Source organism: Phyllobates terribilis, unplaced genomic scaffold, assembly GCF_046119375.1.
Source record: "Phyllobates terribilis strain yellow unplaced genomic scaffold, ASM4611937v1 Scaffold_7__3_contigs__length_470593459, whole genome shotgun sequence".
Lineage (NCBI taxonomy): Eukaryota > Metazoa > Chordata > Amphibia > Anura > Dendrobatidae > Phyllobates > Phyllobates terribilis.
Window position 1 is genome coordinate 396459264 of NW_027362767.1, and position 19901 is coordinate 396479164.

The 19901-nt window shown below is 42.5% G+C and overlaps 2 protein-coding genes across 2 annotated transcripts in view; both read right to left on the reverse strand.

The window, feature by feature from the left end:
* LOC141154990 (cytochrome P450 2H2-like) overlaps nt 1-5535 on the reverse strand; it is a 39426-nt gene extending 33891 nt beyond the window's left edge. The window contains exon 1 of the mRNA XM_073641580.1: nt 5161-5535. Within this exon, the coding sequence (XP_073497681.1) occupies nt 5161-5340 (180 nt within the window). The 5' untranslated portion in view covers nt 5341-5535. The remainder of the gene's footprint in view (nt 1-5160) is intronic.
* Nucleotides 5536-15073: 9538 nt separating this feature from the next.
* The window catches only part of LOC141154989 (cytochrome P450 2A4-like), a 38200-nt gene continuing 33372 nt past the window's right edge, over nt 15074-19901 (reverse strand). The window contains exon 9 of the mRNA XM_073641579.1: nt 15074-15433. Within this exon, the coding sequence (XP_073497680.1) occupies nt 15249-15433 (185 nt within the window). The 3' untranslated portion in view covers nt 15074-15248. The remainder of the gene's footprint in view (nt 15434-19901) is intronic.

Consider the following 19901-nt stretch of genomic DNA (forward strand, 5'->3'; position numbering starts at 1 on the left):
ACAAGTCTCTTGGTCTCAGAAATTCCTGGATGACCTGCCAACCGAGACTCATGACACGCAACAAACAAATCTCTCCTAAAGGTCCTAGGCACAAACAACCTCCCATGGGGAGTGTTAGATGGAGCATTCTCCTGAGCTTTAAGAATCTCATCCTCCAAAACGGAGTCCAAAGCAGCAATCTCAACACCTTTTTGTAAAATGCTCTCCTCCTCCTCAGCACCGACCATGGAAGAAAAGCTGCGAGACAAAGCATCAGCTTTAACATTCTTGGTACCCGGGATGTAAGTAACGGAAAAATTAAACCGCGAGAAAAAAAGTGCCCACCTAGCCTGACGGGCATTCAAGCGCTTGGCAGCATCAAGATAGATCAGATTTTTATGATCAGTGAAAACCTGAATGGGAAATTCAGCACCTTCCAAGAGATGACGCCAATGTTCAAATGCGAGTTTAATAGCCAATAATTCCCGATTACCAATATCATAATTAAGTTCAGTTTCAGAAAAAAATTTAGAAAAAAAAGGCACAGGGATGTACTCCATCCTTGTTTTCCTGAGACAACACCGCACCGACCCCCACAGAAGAAGCATCAACCTCAACCAAAAACGGCTTAGTCACATCAGGCTGCATAAGGATGGGAGCAGAGCTGAACCTCTCCTTTAAAAACACAAAAGCTCCAATGGCCTCAGAAGTCCACTGAACCGCATTAGCACCTTTCCTGGTGAGATCCGTCAGTGGTTTGACAATAATAGAAAATTTTTTAATGAATTTTCTGTAATAATTGGCGAAACCCAAAAACCTCTGTATCGATTTCAAACCAATAGGCCTAGGCCATTCCTGCACAGCTTGAACTTTCACCGGATCCATCTCAAAACCTTCGCTGGAGATAATGTAGCCCAAAAAACTAATCCTCTGTACTGCGAACTCACATTTCTCTAGCTTAGCAAAAAGCGAATTGTCAATTAATAACTGTAAAACCTCACGTACGCTCCGCCAATGAGACTCCAGATCCGGCGAATAAATCAAAATGTCATCCAAATACAAACAACCACATTTTTGCCGATCAAAGGTCTAAGGATGTCATTAATAAGATTCTGAAAAAATGCTGGAGCATTGGTAAGACCAGAAGGCATAACCAGATTCTCAAAATGACCCACAGGAGGGTTAAAAGCAGTCTTCCATTCATCACCCTCCTTCATGCGCAACAAATTGTATGCCCCCCGGAGATCAATTTTAGAGAACCACTTGGCCCCCACTAACTGGTTAAACAAATCATGAATCAATGGCAGTGGGTAAGGATTGCGTACAGTAATTTTATTAATCTCACGAAAGTCCAGAAAAGGACGTAAACCGCCGTCCTTTTTTTTAACAAAAAAAAATCCAACAGCCACAGGAGACTTGGAAGGCCTAATGTGACTGGCGGCCAAGCTTGTCTTTATGTATTCCTCCAAAGCCTTTCTCTCAGGAATAGTAAGATTAAATAAACGACTTTTAGGAAGAGTCGCTCCAGGGAAAATTCAATGGTACAATCATAGTCTCTATGGGGAGGCAAAATTTGCGATTCCTTCTCAGAAAAAACTTTCCAAAAATCCTGAATAGGTACAGGTAATTCCCCTTTATCCACAGCAGCAATGCGCCCGTTACAACACTTGTCATAACACTTAGGGCTCCAGGACTTAATTTCATTGGTAGACCAATCCAGTACAGGATTGTGCAATTTTAACAAGGGTAACCCCTAAACTACTGGAGAAGGCAAATTATTTAATACTACCAAATCCAAATTCTCTTGGTGAATACCATTAATAGTGAGGGGAAATTCACAGACTTTGTGAGTAACACTCTTTAAGGGAGAGCCATCGACAGAAACCACGGCAATAGGGGATGACAAAGGTTTGGGTTTTAATTTAAGTTTTTCCAAGAAACCCCCATCAATCACATTCAGAGTAGTACCACAATCCACAAATACCCGAAATTCAATTAATTCTTCCTGAGCAGCAGTAGTAGCAGACAGAAATACACCCTTAGTATTTAAACAGGCTATACCGGTGTAGCTGACCTTTTTTTTTTTTTCTTTGTTCATACGAAGCACACAGTTCTTAATGAAATGGTCAGATCCACCGCAATAAAAGCACAAACCTTCAGAAACTCTGCGGTCTTTTTCCTGAGAGCGGGGTGACATCGCCCCAATCTCCATCGGCTCTCCAATGTCAGTACAGACCCTCTCAAGACTCGGAGCTGACATGGCAGAGGATTTACTCTCATTAACCCTTGCACGTAGTCTCCTGTCCACCCATATAGCTAATTGCATTGCCTCCTGCAAGTTTCCAGGTGTAGGATAAGCAATCAGCAGATCCTTAACCCTTTCACCTAGCCCCGCAAGAAACAAACTTTTCAAAGCTGAATCGTTCCACCCCATGGTAGCAGACCACCGACGGAAGTGAGTACAATAATTCTCCACATTACCTGATCCCTGCCTCAAACGCCTTAATTCAGACTCAGCAGATGAGACACGATCAGGATCATCATACAACAATCCCAAAGCAGAAAAAAAACTATCCACTGATCTAAAGCACGGATCACTAGGTTGGAGAGAAAAGGCCCATCCCTGAGGTTCTTTGCGCAAAAGTGACATTATGAACCCTATGCGCTGTGATTCATCACCAGAGGATCTGGGTCTCATACAAAAATACAGCAAACAAGCATTTTTCAAGGAAAAAAAAGTCTTGATGTTCACCAAAAAATAAATCAGGCAATCGTACCTTTGGCTTCACAAAATGCGCTCCAGAACAGCTACTCACGTGTTGTTGGAGCTCGGCCACCTCCAGAGAGAGTCCCTGCAGGCGTTGAGCCAAATCCTGAACTGACACCATGATGGAAACTGGAAGTCTTTCCTTAGAGAAATTTTTGGGCTGGACTTACTGTTATGATCTGCTACAAGCACTAAGGAAAAACAGGAGATCTGTTCCTACAATAGAACTAAGCTGGATCCCTACGATGTAACGGGGAACCTGATCCTGCGATCAGACCCGCTAAAGTCCTCGGCTAGTCTGAATGAAGACCTATAGATGTGAGGAAGGGACCCCTACAAGAACTAGGGACTGGGAGAAAGATGGACACCTCCTAGCAGAAATTGTAGCAGTAAAAAGACAAACAAACAACATAGAACATAGAGGTACGAAGACCTAGCAAAACTGACTTAGAAAGGTAACAGAGCACCAAGCTAGCTCAAGAGTAAAAATTACTATGTAGTCCAGCAAGGCCAGAAGGGCAGAGCAGGACCAAACAGGCAAAAAAGGTCACGTGACCAGCAAGATAGAAAAAACCTAACAGGAGAGTTCTAACATGAGCTAATGTTAACCTGCGATTTCTGAGGCTGGTGACACGGATAAACTTATCCTCAGAAGCAGAGGTGACTCTTGGTCTTCCTTTCCTGGGGTGGTCCTCATGTTAGCCAGTTTCTTTGTAGCGCTTGATGGTTTTTGCAACTGCACTTGGGGACACTTTCAAAGTTTGCCTAATTTTTTGCATTGACTGACCTTCATTTCTTAAAGTAATGATGGCCACTCGTTTTTCTTTACTTAGCTGCTTTTTTCTTGCCATAATACAAATTTTAACAGTCTATTCAGTAGGACTATCAGCTGTGTATCCACCAGACTTCTGTACAGCACAACTGATGGTCCCAACCCCATTTATCAGGCGAGAATTCCCACTTATTAAACCTGACAGGGCACACCTGTGAAGTGAAAACCATTTCCGGTGACTACCTCTTGAAGCTCATCAAGAGAATGCCAAAAGTGTGCAAAGCATTCATCAAAGCAATAGGTGGCTACTTTGAAGAACCAAGAATATAACATATATTTTCAGCTGTTTCACACTTTTTTGTTAAGTATATAATTCCACATGTGTTAATTCGTAGTTTTGATGCCTTCAGTGTGAATGTACAATTTTCATAGTTATGAAAATACAGAAAAATCTTTAAATGAGAAGGTGTGTCCAAACTTTTGGTCTGTACTTTATATTTGTGGAAAAACAGTGAGCGACACACTCAAACTGTTTTTTTTAGATACAAAAGGCCCACAACTGGATACTACAGAGATTTGACCCGTGGAAATGCAAAACCACACTGGGATTTGTCGGGCCTACAACAGACTATTTTCAACAGATATATTTTTGTGCCAGAACAATCAGGAGACACTACTGTTTTTTTTTAAGGCCAAAAAAGCGAAAAGCAGGATAATAGAGATTTTTTACCGTTGAACAGCAAACCCACAGTTATAATTTACTGGTGTATACCAGACTTTTTTAAACGTATATATTTGCAGCTGAACAGTGAGCGACACACTCAAACTGTTTTTTTTTAGATACAAAAGGCCCACAACTGGATACTACAGAGATTTGACCCGTGGAAATGCAAAACCACACTTCTGTTTCTGTGGCCTATACTAGACTCTTTTTAACAGATATATTTGTGTCTGAAAAATCAGAGACACACTTTTTTTTGGGGGGGGGCAGCAATAGGTTAATTAGACGGGTATTTGTACAGTGTGAAGGAGGGAAAAAAAAGATGATTTAGATGAAAAAAAAGGATTTTTACTGGCCCCCGAGACCTGGAGCTAAGTCGAGCAATTTCAGAAACAGGAGCACACAGGACTGTAATGCAGCGTTTGCTGGTATGACCACTGCGTCTCCTATGCGGCCTGCCTGCCTGCCTGATATCTTGGATGGATATTAGTCCTGAGAAGGACTGTTTGTTTGTACTCGCAGCCTTCACAGACCCTACACTAACTATTTCGCAGGAAAAATCTCTTCCTAGCTCAGCAGCGCTGTCCCTACACTGTCTAATCCGGAGCGACTGTGTCCAAGATGGCGGCGCCCGGTTTTAAATACTCGAGGTGACGCTGTGCGGCCAGCCAATCACTGTAATGCCCACAAACAACATGGCTGCGGCACTACATTGACTGGCTGGCAATCCCTGCATGTTCATTGGCTCTGTAAAAAGCACCAAACATGCAGCGCGGAGACCCGAGCTCCCGCTCGAGTAACCCGGAAATTTCCGGTGCTCGCCGAACATCCCGAGTAGCGTGATGCTCGGGCGAGTACCGAGCAGTGTCGAGCATGCTCGCTCAATACTAGTACAGACTATGATAAATTGAATGATCTTACCTTAACTAATGACTGTGGTATTTCGGAAGTGTTGACCTGTATGATATTCCCCAAGATCGGTAGTGGTGTAGGTCCTGGAGGCAGGTCCTTCTGTTTGACCCAACCCCACCATTTGATGAGATAAATAAGGAGAGTGACCCCAGTAGCCAGGAGAAGCGTTGCTGCGATGTTCAGAGCCATCCTGAGCCCCAGCGACTACAGCTTGGTCTGTACTATGACCTATGTATATATATTCGGTCACGTACAGGGCTGCGTTCCTACATGTAATCAGTGAGAACAGATTGGACTTGTGTAAAGTGCAGAGTTACAGCTGTATTGTTCAACACTTCCGCTCTCGGGGCTTGCAGAGAGGGCTGTCTCATCTTGGTGTGATGTCAGAGAGCTCTGGAGATCAGATATGACGCCCACCCCTCTCACAAACACTTCGATGGTCGGATTCTGCAGCTGCATCCTCTGCTACTTGGCTACTGTACAGATTTGTTAGTTTTTGAGAACATATTCAAAAATTAAATAGCCTTGATGCTTCCAAAATATACTTGTTTATCGCAAGCAAAATTTGAGTGCTATGGATTCTTAGTTTGGAACGGAAAACTGTATATCTATCAAATAATAGCAGAAGAGGTGGTAAGAGAGCTAAGGTCCATTTATACAGGATGATATTCAGCCCATATATATGTTACTGTAAAAGTCAGAAGGCCGGTAAAACCTAGGATTTACCGGTCAATCTGGACATTTACCGAGGCCGTCGGTAAAAGCTCAAAATGAAAAGTAACCACCTGTGAATGAATGGAGTGCCGAAGTTCTCTTTGCAATTTAGATGACTTTTTTCTTCAGTGCACCCGAATAGACCAGTGAGCGACCCCTCTTTTTTCAATTAATCATTTTTGGGATCCCGCTCCTGGGACATTGCAGCAGGTACGTGTTCACACTATTAGAAGTTTGACAACCTTTTTTCTGACCATGCGTCCCTCCCACTAATTCCTTCTATTCATTCACAGGTGGTTTTAACTAGCTCTACCAGCCCATAGATTGTAGGTTTAAAGCCCAAGCAGAAACATATTGTCCATACAGGTTTACAGCGAGCCACCGGGGAGCCAGGACGCATTGGAGAAAAGACCACAGGCCATCAGAAAGTGAGTATAATGTTTATTTTTTATTTAAAATTTTTTTTTTTTAACAGGTATTATTGTACCAGGGTCTGGAGGAGAGTCTCCTCTTCTCCAGACCCGGATACCATCCGCTCATTGAATCGCTTAATATCCGCATGTGCACATGTAGTCATGCGGATATTATGAGATTCAATGCAAGTCAATGGCGGCAATTATGCTGTGTTTCCACAAAAATAATGGACATGCTGCGGATTTTTCCGCAATGATAATCCGCAGCAGAAATTTCCGCAGCATGTGCACAGCACATGCGGATTATCATTGGGGACCATGGGGCGCGTATTGGCAAGTGTTTTTTAAGCATTTTCGCTGCGGAAATTCTGCGGCAAAAATGCTTGAAAAATGCAAAATTGGCACGCAGCCTTAAGGCGTTGTCCAGCCAGGTAATCAGCTCCCTGCTGTGGCCCATGGAGCTGTGGCGCCCCTGCGGGTCCAGTTGCCACAGAGGTACTGCATCTCAGCCAGAGGTGTGGTACCCCACTCTTAGGTAAGGAGGGAGCACTACCTGGGACTCACACACTCACATCCAACACTACACCACTCCATTAGGGAAGGGCAAGATTGTTCCTGAGGGAGAGTACAGACCCGGTCCCTGTCTGGAGGATGGAACTAGGTAGAGGAGGTGGGTTGAGGAAGTAGTTTAGGGCAACACTGAAGGAGGGAATGAAGGCAGAGGGGACCACGTAGAGTGACAGTTAGTGACATTGGTTACATGACAAAGAATATAAAAGGAAGGGTAGAAACATCTAGAGGAGCCCAGTGAGTGAGGACCGTTGAGGAGTAGGGGTCCAGACAGAGTGAGGGTCCAGTCAGAGGGGCCCAGTGGGAGAGAGAAGAGAGAAGACCGGAGCAGTAAGAAAGGCTCCAGAGAGAGAGAAATGATCCTAGGGGCACGGGAAGTGTGTAGTCCACCCGTGCGCCCGAGTTCATGCTGACCGTGAAAGGATCAGGTCGCAGTAGGAGACCGGCCCCAGACTAGTGGAGGACGGCAAGACTCAGCTAGCAAACCGGAGGTTGCGGTATCTTTAAGTGCCGTAGCCAAAAACCACACACATTCGCTGAAAAGGTGGCTATATAGGACCAGGGGGACAAAGAGGACATCGCCCGACAAGGCCCGTGGCCACTGGCTCAGGACACTGTGTGAGGTGCAGGGCAGGAGGGTGAGAGCCAGTGCAGAGAGACGACCCGGGAAAGGTACACAAGAAGGGGTTCCCGATCAAGTGCATCCAAGTTATCTGAGAGTTGCTGGATCACTTCCCCGGAGGACACAGGACTAGGAGGGCTGTTATAACCTGCTGGCAGTTGTAACCTGGATCACTGTAAAAACTGTGAGTAAAAACTTGAAGATTGCACCCCGCTGTGTCCTTCACTAAATTTCTGTGTCACCTACCTTGCACTACAACACCAATATCAAAGATTCTCTCTTTAACTGCCCTGGAGCCTAGCTCTACCCGTGGAGAGCTGAACCATCTCTGCTGTGTCACCAACAGCCCCAGTGGATCTGAACAGCAGCGGCAGCCACCTATAGCCACATACCACGGGTGGCATCACGAAACCTTATCCCCGCAACTTTATTCTCCTCTTTTCTTTATTTATTAACTGCCCTGGACCACGGACCGGGTCACTGCCACCATGCGTACCCCAATAGAACTGACCAGCCCGCCTACCGAGTAACCCCATGGGCCCCAGGGGGCGCATCAGAACAGCACCACACTCTGTTTAAGCTTCCAGCAGTCAGTTAGGAGTTGCCAATTGTTGCTTGGCTTATTCTTTGTTCTGGGATATCACCAAGATCTACCTTTATCTAAACCTTAGCTAGTCTGACGCTGCTTTGGTTGAGCCCAGCAGTTATATCTCTGATTAAGCATTTTGTCTCCTGATTCCATCCCTCAAGTTACTTACCTGGCTAGTTTGAATACTTTTGCCTCAGACTCATTCTTTTGACCAACAGTTACTTCATATCATAAGGCCCAGTAGTAAGTCCAGACCCCCATATAAAAGTTAAAGAGTGAAAGCCAGGGTTTGTCTGGGACCTGCTAGACAGAATGACCAGTGCCAAGTTTTTCCGAGGTTACCTTTTTGAGCCAGCAAAGTCAGACATTTCACCGGAGGTTCTGTTTTTCTAGCTGTTATGATAACAAACACTGCTCTTCCGGGTATACTTTGGTGTCCAAGTAAGACCTTAATCCTTTAAAAAGTGTAAGAAAGACTTGGCACTAGCTACTTCACAGACTGAAATATTTTATTATTCATAGAAATTCCAGATTCAAGACGTTTCGGTCAGTAAGACCTTCATCAGTCTACCCGGCAAAAACATATATGTACAAAAATTGAATACAAAATCTACATACATGTAAAGACAAAATTACACCGACAATTATAATAATTGGAAGTTGTCATATAGAACCATTGTAAGAGGAGAAATCTTGCGTTACCAAGATTTCATCAGGAGGAGCTCTTCCTCAGAATAGCCCATCCAAATTGGAAATCTGGAGGAAGGAGGAAGAAGAAATAAAAAAGAAAGCAAAGGGCACAAAAAAAGGGCAGTAAGAGAATGAGGGTGATCAGGAAGGGAAAAAAGGGAGAAAGGAAAAGGGAAAGAAAAGGAGGGAGAGGAAGGGGAAAGCAACTAAGAAAAAAGGGGAGAAACAGAGAGAGGAAGGCAGAGGGGGACAGGAAAGGAAAAAATGGAAAAAGAGGAAAAGCAACAGTCAGAAAAACTGGAAAGAAATGGGAAAACAAGAGGGGGGAGAGAAAGGAGAGATGAGAAGAGAGGAGAGATGAGAAGAGAGGAGAAAAAGAGAAAGAAAAAGAAAAAGAAAAAAAATGGAGGAGGAAAGAGGGAAAAGAGGAGAGGAGAAAAAGAGAAAGAAAAAAAGAAAAAAATGGAGGAGGAAAAAACCCTAACAGGTAGAGGAATGAAATCTGAAGGCAAAATAGCAGTAGCTTTCAGACAGAAGCCGAGGAAGTATCAGGTGACCTAGCAGGGGAAGAAGACATATAAAACATGTGGTAGACATGGTAGTGGAGATAGGCACTGAGATAGAGTGAAATCATGTGCTATATCAGAGATGTGTCAGCATCCAGTCAAAGCAGGAATCAAATGTGAGCAATGGGGAAATCTAGGGTTAAAATCCCAAGTACATACCATCTGGGAGTTGATTACACTGCAGCAGGCAGCACTGGAAAGGTGTCTGCAGTATCCACTGCTCAGACATGTGGCCTAGTTGTAAATGAGGAAGAACTAGTTTAAAAAGACCGGGCTAGTGGAGGGGTGTGTGGTCCGCCGTTCAATCAGGCACAAGTGGGCAGGCCTAACCGGGAGCATGACAGAGAGAGGTGTGTAGATGGACGTCTAATTAGAGACCGAGGGGTGTAGTTACAGTGCTACTGATGTACAGAGGATCCCACTCCTGATATGGTGAGGGGACGTGTATTATGTCCAGGAGCGCTGTGCATTCAGTATATTGGTGAGGGAATGCCTGCAGTAGAGAGGCACAGTGTAATAACATGGTGTCCATAGATACAGGGGTATTAAGGGTGCAGAAATTCCAGTGTTAATCTAGACAGTCATATATAATGCAAATTAGATAAGAGCCAAGCCCCTTCACCATATCATGAGTGGGATCCTCTGTACATCAGTAGCACTGCAAGCCACACCCCTCGGTCTCTGATTGGGCGTTTTACTAATTTGAAAAATAAGAGCAAAAAGATGCCACCATCAGATGACTTCTCTAGTGTGGATATATTTATTAATCAGGTGGAAAGGGACTTGTGCAAGATTTCCAATGTTGGGGATTCAGGATCTAATTTGACAGCTGAGGATGAATCTTCCCTCAGGTCCTTAGAGGAAAATAAACATCTTATATTTAAGACTTCAGACAAGGGCGGGAATATTGTCATAATGGACCATCAACAATATCTTACAATGTGAGACTGAATACTCATGGACAAATATACGTATGAGACTCTCCTGGGGATCCCCTAACTGAGTATAAGAAATCACTGTTGGGAATCCTGGACCAGGCTTTAAATGAACATCTGGTGTCCAAGATAATTATGATTTTATGTGCCCAGCTTTCCCGGTTACTCCCACTTTCTAAACTTTACCCAATGTACATAAAGGCCTCAGTCCACTCAAAGGACGCCCTATAGTCTCAGGTGTTGAAAGCTTGACACAAAACAGTGGGATCTATCTAGATCGTATCTTATGCCCCTATGTAACAATGCTTCCATCATATATTAGAGATACAACTGATCTCCATAAGAAACTTGAGGGGATCCATATTGCTGCAGATACTATCTTAGCATCAATAGATGTGGAAGCATTATATAGCAATATACCACACTGGGAGGGCCTGCAAGCCATTAAATATTACCTCAGATCCAGAGCAGTGGAGTGTGAGAAACACAACAAATTTCTGTTGAACCTCCTCAAATATGTACTGACCCACAACTACTTCCTCTTCAATGGGAAGTACTTCCACCAGCTCAGGGGAACTGTGATGGGAAGCCCCTGTGCCCCCTCCTATGCCAATATCTTCCTGGGCTGGTGGGGGGAAACCCACATTTTTGGGGAGGAGGAGTGGTGGCAAGATTAGATCATGTTGTGGGTCAGATACATAGATGATATTCTTATTTTGTCGACAGAGTCATCAGGTGACTTCACAGAATTTGTAAGAATACTGAATGTTAATAAAGTGCGATTATCTTTTCTGGATTTGATGATTATTAAGGAGAAACGGGGACATCTACAAACGATCACCCACCGCAAGCCAACAGCTACTAATAGTTTTCTACGGTGGGACAGCCACCACCCCACGGCACTAAAAAAAGGGATACCAAAGGGCCAATTCCTTCGGGTCAGAAGAAATTGTTCTGACGTAGGTGATTATCGTAGGCAATCCTCTGACTTGAAATATAGATTCAGGGAGAGGAGATATCCAACACATTTCCTGAATCAAGCATGTGATAATGCAATGAAATGCAAGAGAGATTCCCTACATGAGGGTAATCCTAGAATGGGGAGTGATATATCTAGACTAATAGGAACTTTAGATAATAAGAGTGAACAAGTCTTTGCAATTCTCAGGAGACACTGGGATATCCTGGTATCTGACCCGGACCTAAAGGACGCGATATCTGTGTCGCCGAGTGTGACAATTAGAAAGGGATGATCCCTGAAGAATCGACTGGTACCTGGCTAAACAGGAAGGTCTGTGGCTTTTTCCATTGCAACAACTGCAAGATGTGTGAACAGATGAGTCCAGGAAAGTCGTTTATGAGTGCTTCAACTGGCAAGAGGTTCTTTATACGGGACGTCTGTAATTGTAAAACAGATAACGTCATTTACAAAGTCACCTGCTCTTGTCCTCTTGACTATGTTGGGAAGACGTGTGGAGAATTTATACGCAGGGTGGGCGAACACTTGGGGGACATACGCCACAAGAGAGATACACCGTTGGCGAGACACATTAATGGGGTTCATCGTGGCAACATCAAAGAGGTCTCTTTTAACATCATGAAAAGGGTAAGACGTAATGTCAGAAAGGGAGATCATGATAAACGAGTACTCCAGAAGGAATGTGAATGGATATTCAGACTGAAAAGGAGCACACCAAAAGGCATTAATGAACAGTTGTCATATGCCCCGTTTTTGTACTTTTGTAGTTTGTTTTGGGGGTTTCCTGGTACATTACTCAGGTCCAGTTTGGACTAAAAAAATTGGCTACTGCCTTGCCATGATCTATGGGTTATCCTATGCTTGGGATGCCCTCATCTTCACTTATTTTTCTTAGTTTTCCTTCCCCATCCACTATATTCATCAAGCTTAGTTATATTGAGAGAGTATGGGTTCATATAATCTCTCTGAATTTAGAATCTATGTAACATATTTATTGGGTATGTACACTTGGTGGTCCCCTATCGTCAATATGCTGGTCTATATAGTGTATTCCAATGTCTATATATATTTCCTATAACTTTTATGGTTGACAGGGAAGTTGTCTGTATTTTTGGCCTGATTGCTTGTGGCACTTTTGTGCGCACACATTCTGTGGTTTGCTGCTGATGATGCGCCTCCTGGAGGCTTCTGGCTGTGGTACTCATTTTCTTGGTTGCATGCTGGTGCTGTGCTGGCGCTGAGAATGTGCTGAGGATGTGCCTTTTGGATGCCTCTGACTGTGCTATACATCCCCTTGTGTGCATGATGGTGCTGCTGGGCTGGCGAGCGCCGGATTTGACACACTGTGAAGCCGGAAACTGTGCTTTCCAAGTGGTGGAATGCACAAACATCATACTACCGAGTACCGGAAGTGACTTAAGCGGAAACCGGAAATCATGTGTTCCACCTTGTGGAACGCACGCCACTTTGCCAGGTTGAACAGTATATCAATAGACTATCTTGGAGGGCTTAGAGCGCAAACACATGAAGTATGGGGGATTTTTGTTTGCAGGTGCATACACCTGATATTTATTATGAGGCACTTCCTATTGGGACCAATGGAACTACGAGGGAGGATCTATTTAAACAGGACTGAGGGAAGGTTTGATTTATCTATCTCAGTTCTGACTATCAAAATGGACTGAACATCAGTACGTATCTGCACCAATAGACATCTATATTCTACTTATTGATATACCCTGGACATTCCTTTTGTATCAGCCTCCTGAGGAAACAAAAAAGTTGGGGAAACGCGTTGAGGCACTGGGACACTAATTAGAGGCATGAGTCCTTCGTAATTCATCTAGGACCATCCTTCTATGGGCAAGATAATTCTTCCATGTGGGACACTGGTCAGACCTTCGCTATGTATCTGAGACCATCTCTCTACGGTCAAGATAAGTCCTCCATCTACATTAATTTCTGCTGACTGTGTTAATTACATATGCCTTAGCTTGCATCAGATTGTGGTGCTACTAGTAAGTAATTCTAGGGCAAGCCAAGAAATTTAGAGATAGCCGGCGTGGAGCAGGTGCGCCAAAATCGCCTACTTTAACTAGGGTGCCAACCTCCGCAGTCAGGTAGGAACCAGCATATAGGTATATATTTAAGGCCAGATCAGTGTTTATGTATAGTGTAAGGATCTATGGACGAGTGATCCTGTCTGTGATTTTAATTATGCACTTTTGGCACTTTGTATACCGGGTTGCACCTATCCTTATGGGTTACTGACAAACTCATAACATGATTCTATATAATCCTATTTCCCTATATGTATAAAAGAGTTCTTTATGATAATCAATGTGATATTAGCTGTGTGAAGTGGCCCTTTTGTGTTATTAGGGCTCTATGAAATACACAATAGAGTAGAGTTCAGTACCTCTGGTGTGGTTTTCACACATTAGTCTGTGTGTTTGTCCGCTTTTTAATAGATTTTTCTGATTTAAAGTTTATTTTTTATTCTGAGGTTACATGTTAGCCATACTTCTTTCCTCAGAACAGCTGTATTATAATAGAAATATTATTATGCCCGGTCTGGCCATCATTATAATAAATAAGGGTTTTTGTTTAAAGCTGCATGATCGGGTTATCAGTCAGTATCTAAGTACAGTTATTGTTTGCTATTGAGTGCATGGAGGATGTGGATACAGATGAGTGGGAGGAAGCAAATTATGGCTAACATTTTAGAAGGAGGTAATAGGGGATAGTTAGGTTAGTGAGTTGAAGTGATAGGCCTGTCTAAAGAGATGTGTTTTTAAAGCATGCTTAAAAACATGGGGGCTAGATATTAGTCAGGTCATTTGGAGTAGAGATGAGGGAGGAGATATACAGTAGGGTGGTGCAGAACTGTGGAGAGTTTTGTGGGTGAGAGAAATGAGTTTGTATTTTATTTTGTAGCCGATGGGCAACCAGTGTAATGACTGGCACAAGATGGAGGCATCAGTGAAGCGACTGGACAGAAATACAACCCTTGTCCAATAGGGTTGGTGCATAGAGGGAAAATAAAGGGGCCTACGACTGAGTCTTTAGGAACCCCGACAGTAAGGGGAAGAGGAGAGGTGTGTGAGAGGGCAAAAGATACAGTAAGGGAGAGGTCAGAGAGGTAGGAGGAGAAAGCAGTAACATTGAGGCCTATAGAGCGGCGCATAGTGAGGAGGAACTGGGGATCCATAGTGTCAAATGCAGCAGAGAGATCCAGGAGAAACAGCAGGGAGAAGTGGCCATTGGATTTTGCTGTTAATAGGTCATTAGAGACTTTAGTATGGGAAGTCTAAGTAGAGTGTAAAGATCAGAAACCAGATTGTAATGGGTCTAGAACAGATTGATTTGATAGATAACAGATTAGACAAGAGTGGACCAAGCGTTCCAGGAGTCTAGAGATAAAGGGAAGATTAGAGACAGGTCTGTAGTTAGCAGCGCAGTTCTGATAGAGGGAACATTTTTTAAGTAAAGGGGATATGATGGCATGTTTGAATGAAGAGGGAAAGATGTTGGAAGTAAGAGAGAGGTTAAATATTTGAGTTAGGTAGTTAGTGACAGCTGGGGAGAGGGACTTGAGGAGATGTGAGGGAATAGGGTCACTGGTACAGGTTGCAGAGCCAGAAGAAGCAAGGAGCCTGGTACCTTCTACTTCTGTGACAGCCTCAAAGATGGAAAGTGAGCTTGAAGTGCAAAAGGGAAGGGGATCCAGGCTCTGGGTTATAATGAGGCACCCCTTCTCCCCAGCTCAAGGTATAAAAAAAAAGCATGAAAAAAAAAAAAATACATATAGCATACAGGAGAAAAGACACGTTAAAGTCCAATATTTTAATTAACATAACAATTTTATTTAGAAAGTTAAGAAATATATTATTTTGTGTACATTACTACTGTGGTACCAAAATACTCAAAAAGAATAAAAAAAAATATATATGAATTTTTGTGCAGTCTTTTTAAGTTATGGAGCTTGTAGGCTTGTAAGCAAGAAGTTCGTCTTCAAGTCAGAAACGAGAGACAACATTCATCTGGTATGATGGAGCTCTTGAACCATTAGTGTTGGGCTCTGGTCTTATGCTAAGATTATTTCTGTCTACAGTGGGCTCCAAGGTGAACTTCTGCAAAATAGAGGTTAGAAAAAGGAAGAGCTCCATGCGAGCCAGGCCTTCTCCCATACACATGCGTTTGCCTGAGAAAAGAGAATGAGCGTATACAATAAGAAATCAAGCTAACTTAAAGGGTTTTATAACAATCAGAGAGCTAAGTCACACAGAACCATCAAAATGCCCATGTGTCTGCATAAACAGCAAAAAACCTGTAATATGACACCTGGACAATAATATATAAAATATAACATTTATTATTGATGCATTAAAAGCAATGAAAAATACATAAATATAATAAGGGAAGGAAAGCAACACAAACACAGGTTGCCGGGATTTGACAGCTATAATACATGTAAAAATGTTCACTAATATTAAATATAGTCACGTGCTGCAAATATATAAAAAAGATCCGCACTGCAATAAGTCATGTAAAGTTTACATAAGGTGCAAAGAGTAAGTAACGATATGATCAAATCCTCGTTAAAGCCCAGGTGAAACGCGCGTTGGATCTAGGTCTTACGGGTCAGTACAGCTCTGTTATTTATATCTACCTTATACTCTGTTTCACTATACAATTTGCTGCCTCAATGACTATTTTTGCACTGTGAGTCTATTTACTTACTCTTTGCACCTTATGTAAACTTTACATGACTTATTGCAGTGTGGATCTTTTTTATATATTTGCAGCACGTGACTATATTTAATATTAGTGAACATTTTTACATGTATTACAGCTGTCAAATCCCGGCGACCTGTGTTTGTGTTGCTTTCCTTCCGTTATTATATTTATGTATTTTTCATTGCTTTTAATACATCAATAATAAATGTTATATTTTATATATTATTGTCCAGGTGTCATATTATAGGTTTTTTAACTTAAAGTGTTGTGTGATTTAGAAAAATTACACTCTTCAACATGGAATTTGCAACACCAAGAAAGAAAAGTCGTGAACTTATGGAAATCACAGGATGGATAGATATGATAATGATATGCAAAGGATGAAAACATGGTAACTAACCATAAATAAAAACAAGTATACATGCAGTAATACCCGCAACTACACACATTGGTTGCTATCAAAGAGGTTATTAATGGTTGTCTCAAAAATGTTCTGCCACGCTTAATGCACTTGGGAAAATCATCAAGATCCGCTGCTGGCAGCTCTTTTTGCAATTGCAAACCAATGACATCCCAGATGTGCTCGATTCTGGAGATGCTGCAGGCCATGTTAGTACATTTAGGCCAGCTGCTTACAGTATCACCAGCAACATGTGGCATGGTGTTATCATGTTGAAAAACTGTTCCTATGACACATTACATTTGTTTTTTTTCACTTGATAAAGACACTAGTACGGCATTGAATTGCGTTTAGAATACAAATCCTTTTTCTCATCAATCATTTCTGAAGAATTGATTTACTCCAGCAGCACAGCCAACCTACATGTTCGTCCAAATGGATCCATTGTCTCCTGGTGGATTAATCCACCAGCCATGGGGCAGCAGCACCTGTTCTTCTTCATGCCTATATAACAATTGTGCCTGTCACAACTCCATCAGGTGAGTGTAACCAGCACTTCTCCTACTCTCCCTCCATAGTTTATCACCCTATTGTGCACTCTGTTTCCCACTTCTAGATTTACACATTAGAGACATGGCCATACCACTGGTTCCACAACAAAATCAATGTAAAACTGAGGTGTTAGTGTACCTATAACCCTATTATGAAGACTAGAAGTGTCCAAGTACTCTATATTATGCTTCACAACACCATAATCCAGGGTACAGGACAGCTGTGATTATCCCTTCTTAAGACCTCTATTTCCTGATAAAGGCCTACTTAGATGGGGTGGGGTTAGTCATGGTCATTTTAGTGGCATAACTTACTCCACAAATGTACGCCATCCTGAGCATACATTTCTGGCGACAGGAAACATTGGGTACCAGATGAGTCTGATTCATCAGTCAGCGAGGGGCGCTTAAGGATTTGGGTGAGTGTACTCCAGCTAGGACTTCATTAAGACTGACATGCACTATGCCAGTCTTATCAAATTGCCCTCTTTGCTGGCTACACACAATATAGCTGTTGGTGGATAATCAGGACTCTCCTGACTGCCTAATGCACATGAATACGTGGCTCGGCTGAGCATTCACATGTTTTCAATGAAAAGAAAGAAGAAGTCCCCTCACCAAAAACTCAAGCGGAGGCTAAAACTCTCCTAGCATCAAAATGATTGACCATTGAAATACCAACTGGTCAATTCTTCTCTCCCCAACATGATCTGCTAGGGGAAAATTGAGAAGCCCTCATATATATCAGATAGTCAGCTGGTGTCCCCAAAATCACTGGCTTTGGCCAACTTTCATCTAATGTACAGTACAGACCAAAAGTTTGGACACACCTTCTCATTTAAAGATTTTTCTCTATTTTCATGACTATGAAAATTGTACATTCACACTGAAGGCATCAAAACTATGAATTAACACATATGGAATTATGTACGTAACAAAAAAGTATGAAACAACTGAAAATATGTCTTATATTCTAGGTTCTTCAAAGTAACCACCTTTTGCTTTGATGACTGCTTTGCACATTTTTGGCATTCTCTTGATGAGCTTCAAGAGGTAGTCACCGGAAATGGTTTTCACTTCACAGGTGTGCCCTGTCAGGTTTAATAAGTGGGATTTCTTGCCTTATAAATGGGGCTGGGACCATCAGTTGTGTTGTGCAGAAGTCTGGTGGATACACAGCTGATAGTCCTACTGAATAGACTGTTAGAATTTGTAATATAGCAAGAAAAAAGCAGCTAAGTAAAGAAAAACGAGTGGCCATCATTACTTTAAGAAATGAAGGTCAGTCAGTGTGAAAAATTGGGAAAACTTTGAAAGTGTCCCCAAGTGCAGTTGCAAAAACCATCAAGCGCTACAAAGAAACTGGCTCACATGAGTACCGCCCCAGAAAAGGAAGACCAAGAGTCACCTCTGCTTCTGAGGATAAGTTTATCCGAGTCACCAACCTCAGAAATTGCAGGTTAACAGCAGCTCAGATTAGAGACCAGGTCAATGCCACACAGAGTTCTAGCAGCAGACACATCTCTTCAACAACTGTTAAGAGGAAACTTTGTGCAGCAGGCCTTCATGGTAAAATAGCTGCGAGGAAACCACTGCTAAGGACAAACAATTAGCAGAAGAGACTTGTTTGGGGTAAAGAGCACAAGGAATGGACATTAGACCAGTGGAAATCTGTGCTTTGGTCTGATGAGTCAAAATTTGAGATCTTTGGTTCCAACCACCGTGTCTTTGTGCGACGCAGAAAAGGTGAACGGATGGACTCTACATGCCTGGTTCCCACCGTGAAGCATGGAGGAGGAGGTGTGATGGTGTAGGGGTGCTTTGCTGGTGACACTGTTGGGATTTATTCAAAATTGAAGGCATACTGAGCCAGCATGACTATCACAGCATCTTGAAGCGGCATGCTATTCCATCCGGTTTGCGTTTAGTTAGACCATCATTTATTTTTCAACAGGACAATGACCCCAACCACACCTCCAGGCTGTGTAAGGGCTATTTGACCAAGAAGGAGAGTGATGGGGTGCTACGCCAGATGACCTGGCCTCCACAGTCACCAGACCTGAACCCAATCGAGATGGTTTGGGGTGAGCTGGACCGCATACTGAACGCAAAAGGGCCAACAAGTGCTAAGCATCGCTGGGAACTTCTTCAAGATTGTTGGAAGACCATTTCCGGTGACTACCTCTTGAAGCTCATCAAGAGAATGCCAAGAGTGTGCAAAGCAGTCATCAAAGCAAAAGGTGGCTGCTTTGAAGAACCTAGAATATAAGACATATTTTCAGTTGTTTCACACTTTTTTGTTAAGTATATAATTCCACATGTGTTAATTCATAGTTTTGATGTCTTCAGTGTGAATGTACAATTTTCATAGTCATGAAAATACAGAAAAAACTTTAAATGAGAAGGTGTTTCCAAACTTTTGGTCTGTACTGTATATGGGTTCTTTAGTTTTATGTCCTATCTCTCATGATGTCAAATAAGAAGCTTATCCTAAGAATATTAAAAGAAAAAAAATTAACATTACCAATTATTCCCAGCACAGATTAACCCTCACTGGACTAGAAAACCCAACCTAAAAGGGTCCAGTGTATAGTTATTGGGGTCCAGTGTATAATTCCTCTAGGTGTGGCTTCCAAGGCGCTACCAACTATTTCCACATTATTCATTCTATACTGAACTTAGCTTTTTGGTTCTTGGTAATGTCTTTTACATAGAGTTCTTCAGTCCACCAGTGATGACTCAATCTACAAGTCCTGGTTAAATCATGAAATTTCTTAGGAGTTGCACAAATATTACATATGCCCAATCTCTAGCCTTGACTTCTTAAAAAAAACGTAGACCAAGTCTTTAGAGTTTTATGATTGCAATAGTATAAATATGGTGTTTTTGTAAAGACAAGGACCTATCAAGTCATGTTTTGGTCTTCCTTTAATTCAACCTATGTCTACCAACCATGTCAAAGTAGGGTAGTCCCATTTCCA